A 3,619-nucleotide genomic window follows, 5' to 3' on the forward strand; every position below is an offset into this window, starting at 1 on the left:
CAGGGTGGCCGCCTGCGGGGGTTGGGAAGGGGCTGAGAGAACTTTCTGGAGCCGTGGGGAAGATCTCTCTCGACAGAGGCACGAGTGACGCCGCCCGCGCGTCTGTCAGGACCCGGCACACAGGACACGCCGTGTGCATTCCCAGGCGTCCGTCGCAGACGCGAGGTTTGCACCCGAGGACAAAGCGGAAAACCCGGACTGAGGCCCCAGAACGAACTCCAGAACCGCCGGCGGACGGGGGGGCGCACGGACTCGGGAGGCCGAGGACACGCACGCAGGAGACAAGTACGCGGAACCGGGACGGGCTGCGGGGGTCCCGGCAGAGCTCGGGGGATCCCGGGAAGAACTCAGGGGATCCCGGGAAGAATCGGGGGATCCCGGGAAGAACTCGGGTGATCCCAGCAGAGCTCGGGGGATCCCGGGAAGAATCGGGGGATCCCGGGAAGAACTCGGGTGATCCCAGCAGAGCTCGGGGGATCCCGGGAAGAATCGGGGGATCCCGGGAAGAACTCGGGTGATCCCAGCAGAGCTCGGGGGATCCCGGGAAGAATCGGGGGATCCCGGGAAGAACTCGGGTGATCCCAGCAGAGCTCGGGGGATCCCGGGAAGAATCGGGGGATCCCGGCAGAGCTCGGGGGATCCCGGGAAGTGCTCGGGGGATCCCGGTAGAGCTCAGGGGATCCCAGGAAGAACTCGGGTGATCCCGGCAGAGCTCGGGTAATCCCGGGAAGAACTCGGGTAATCCCGGGAAGAATCGGGTAATCCCGGCAGAGCTCGGGTGATCCCGGGAAGAGCTCCAGGGATCCCGAGAACTCGGGGGATCCCGGCAGAGCTCAGGGGATCCCGGGAAGAGCTCGGGGGATCCCGGGAAGAGCTCGGGGGATCCCGGGAAGAACTCGGGTGATCCCGGGAAGAATCGGGGGATCCCGGCAGAGCTCGGGGGATCCCGGGCCTCCGTCCACAACCCAGGGGAAGAACTCGGGGGATCCCGGCAGAGCTCGACTTTGTTGTGAGGATTTTCATAAATTCGCTGTTGGGGGAAACGTATCGGTCACAACTAGATGAAGCTGAAGGGAAATTGGTTATTGGATAATATTAGGGAAAAACTTGTCCATTTTCTTCGGAGTGACGGCGCGTGCGTAGAGGTGTTCTAAAATACTAGAACGCCTGCAGCTGGCTCCCTAAACACCCGAGGGTGAAGCAGGGTAAGCTGCTAACGCCCGTCGAATCTCAAACGTGGTTTAAGACATGTCCACTGTCCTTTGCTTCCAAGTTCTGCTCCAAACGCGGCGTGACTAAAACCTGAAGACAAAATGACAAACTACCTGGATCTGGTGCTGGCTGGGGTCACGCCTCCCGTCCAGGGGAACACCAGGCGCCCGGTGAACACAGGCGGGGGCCGGCCTGCCCGGGTCCATGCCGTCGGGGCGCGGGGCGCTGCCGAGGGCCCTCCGAGGTCACCGCCTAAAACAGAAGGAGTCTGCTTTCAGACCACGGGCATCCAGACACCGGAAGAGGGCGGACACAACGGCACGGACAGCACTCTAGAGGGGGTCCCGCAGCCCGGCGCCGGGGGCCCGCGGACAGCACTCTAGAGGGCGTCCCGGAGCTGGGGGCCCGCGGACAGCACTCTAGAGGGGGTCCCAGCGCTGGGGGCCCGCGGACAGCACTCTAGAGGGCGACCCCGCAGCCCAGCGCTGGGGGCCCGCGGGGCAGCGGTGCTCAGTAAGGTACTGGACAGGGCCCTCTACAGAAGTGTCATCCCCTTCGGAACCCTACTTTCCAGGAGAACAGGAGGACACACTCTTCTAGTGACTTCCCGTCGAGCCGCTCCGAATCCCAAATCTCAAGGGCCACCAGTAAGACGTTACCGCAGAGACGGGCTTTGCCGTGGTGACCGGGCAGTTTTGTGGGCACCGTCTGCGTGAGCAAACCCTGCCGCACCCAACGGGCGCACGCCAGCTCCTCGGGGCCGCTCAGCAGGGCAGAGCTGACGGACTCTGGGCGAGGCCGCTGGCTCCGAACTAGCCGAAGGGGCCCTGAACCTGCGATCTCCANAGCCAGGAAGGCGTCCGTAAGGACTGGTAGGGGGCGCAGGCCACGCTCTCCCCGCGGTCTCGGGCGCCTCCGCACAGACGCCGGCCACGCCTGTACCCGTGGCGAGCGGACCACATACCGGTGTCTCCAGCCACGGCCCATCTTCCCAGCCACACGGGCTTCCCGGAGGGCAAGGGCCTGGTCTTGTTCTTCTCTGAGATTTCCCACAATACAGTGCTTTGAGCAGAGCGGATAATTTAACTCAACGGCTGTTGAATTAAGCTGATTTTCCATAAACCGATTCATTTTAAACGTACTTGTGTGTTTGTTCTCTCAAAGAATCCTACAGTAAATTATTTGGGAAATCCAGGTTTAAAAAAAAAATCCCTAATTTAAGCTTTTGAATAAATCCAAGGTCTGTAGACTGACACGTGCGTAGGAACAGAAGGGCAGCTGCTCAAGACCCTGTCCCCATGGCTGCAGAGACGAGAGCGACACGGAGACTGGAGGGCAGGGGTGAGGCGGTCCCGCAGGCCTTCGTCACCACAGTCCGGGGCGGCCGCCGCAGGACGGAGGAGCCCACGGAGCCGGGGCCCTGCAGGCTGTACGAGGCCGACACTGGCCCCGCAGGCCGAAGGCCTAGGACTCTGCTGCACCAGGAAACACTAGGGGACACGCCCCCTCCCCGTTGCAGGATACCTCGAGTGACGCCACACACACACATACACAGAGTCCAGGGACACCTACCCCACTGTCACCTGTACAAATTCCTGGGACGCCCCTCTCTTTGCAACCCGTCCCATCCCCACTGCTCCAGGACACCTCCCAGCTTGTCACCCAATAGACCCAGGACGCCTCCACAAAGCACCTGTCCCAGATCCTCAGACACCCCCATGGCCAGCGCCTCCGTCCACAACCCAGGACCAACCTCCCCCCAGCCTGCCCCTCCCAAAGAGCCCAAGACCCCCCCACAACCAGTTCCCTACATGTACTATGGGAAGGCCCTCCTTAGCCTGTCCTCCCCCAAAGAGCTCCCCCGGACCCTCACTGCAGACGCTCCTCCCCCCTGTCCCCCCCCACTCTGCTGTGGGTGACCTCTGAAATGGCCGATGCCCGTCTCCTGCCCTGAAATCGGGGGCGCCCCCACCGTGCCTCTCGGCCCTGAGGCTGCAGGCACGTTCTCACAGCGGCTCTCTTCCGCTGGGGGCCTCGGGCAGCTCCAGGACCGGGTCCCGCACCCACGGGCAAGAAGCACCCCCACGGCCTGCCGGCCACCCCCTTCCTCCCCCACCGAAGCCCCAGCTCCCTCCATAGATGGTGTCCTGGATGCCGGAAGGCCAGGGGCAGCCACAGTGGCCTCCTCCCCCACACACCCGGTCACCCACACGGCAGCAGGCACGCGCCCCTCTGTGGGCACCCCCACAGCCGCGAGCACCCCCAAAGGCAGGGGCACCCTCGCGGCCTCAGGGACTGGCCTGCTGGCTCCCCTCCTCCACAGGCCGCCCACGGGTCCTGCAGCCCCAGCAGCAGTGGGCACCTCTGTCCCGGGTCTCTGTTCCCAACCACCGGAGACGTCCCCACG

At 64.0% G+C, this 3,619-nt stretch overlaps 2 protein-coding genes across 2 annotated transcripts in view; both read right to left on the bottom strand.

Moving 5' to 3' along the window:
• KIAA0753 (KIAA0753 ortholog) overlaps positions 1-2,904 on the bottom strand; it is a 31,301-nt gene extending 28,397 nt beyond the window's left edge. Inside the window, exons 1-2 of the mRNA XM_077746881.1 lie at positions 2,177-2,904; positions 1,326-1,464 (exon numbers count right to left, since the gene is read on the bottom strand). Of these exons, the coding sequence (XP_077603007.1) occupies positions 1,326-1,418 (93 nt within the window). The 5' untranslated portion in view covers positions 1,419-1,464; positions 2,177-2,904. The remainder of the gene's footprint in view (positions 1-1,325; positions 1,465-2,176) is intronic.
• Positions 2,905-3,028: 124 nt separating this feature from the next.
• Positions 3,029-3,619, bottom strand: part of LOC144217311 (uncharacterized) — a gene marked incomplete at its 5' end in the record, with an annotated part of 2,588 nt that continues 1,997 nt past the window's right edge. Inside the window, one exon of the mRNA XM_077746882.1 lies at positions 3,029-3,616. Within this exon, the coding sequence (XP_077603008.1) occupies positions 3,029-3,616 (588 nt within the window). The remainder of the gene's footprint in view (positions 3,617-3,619) is intronic.

This window comes from Crocuta crocuta, unplaced genomic scaffold (genome assembly GCF_008692635.1).
Source record: "Crocuta crocuta isolate KB4526 unplaced genomic scaffold, BGI_CrCroc_1.0 scaffold139, whole genome shotgun sequence".
NCBI lineage: Eukaryota > Metazoa > Chordata > Mammalia > Carnivora > Hyaenidae > Crocuta > Crocuta crocuta.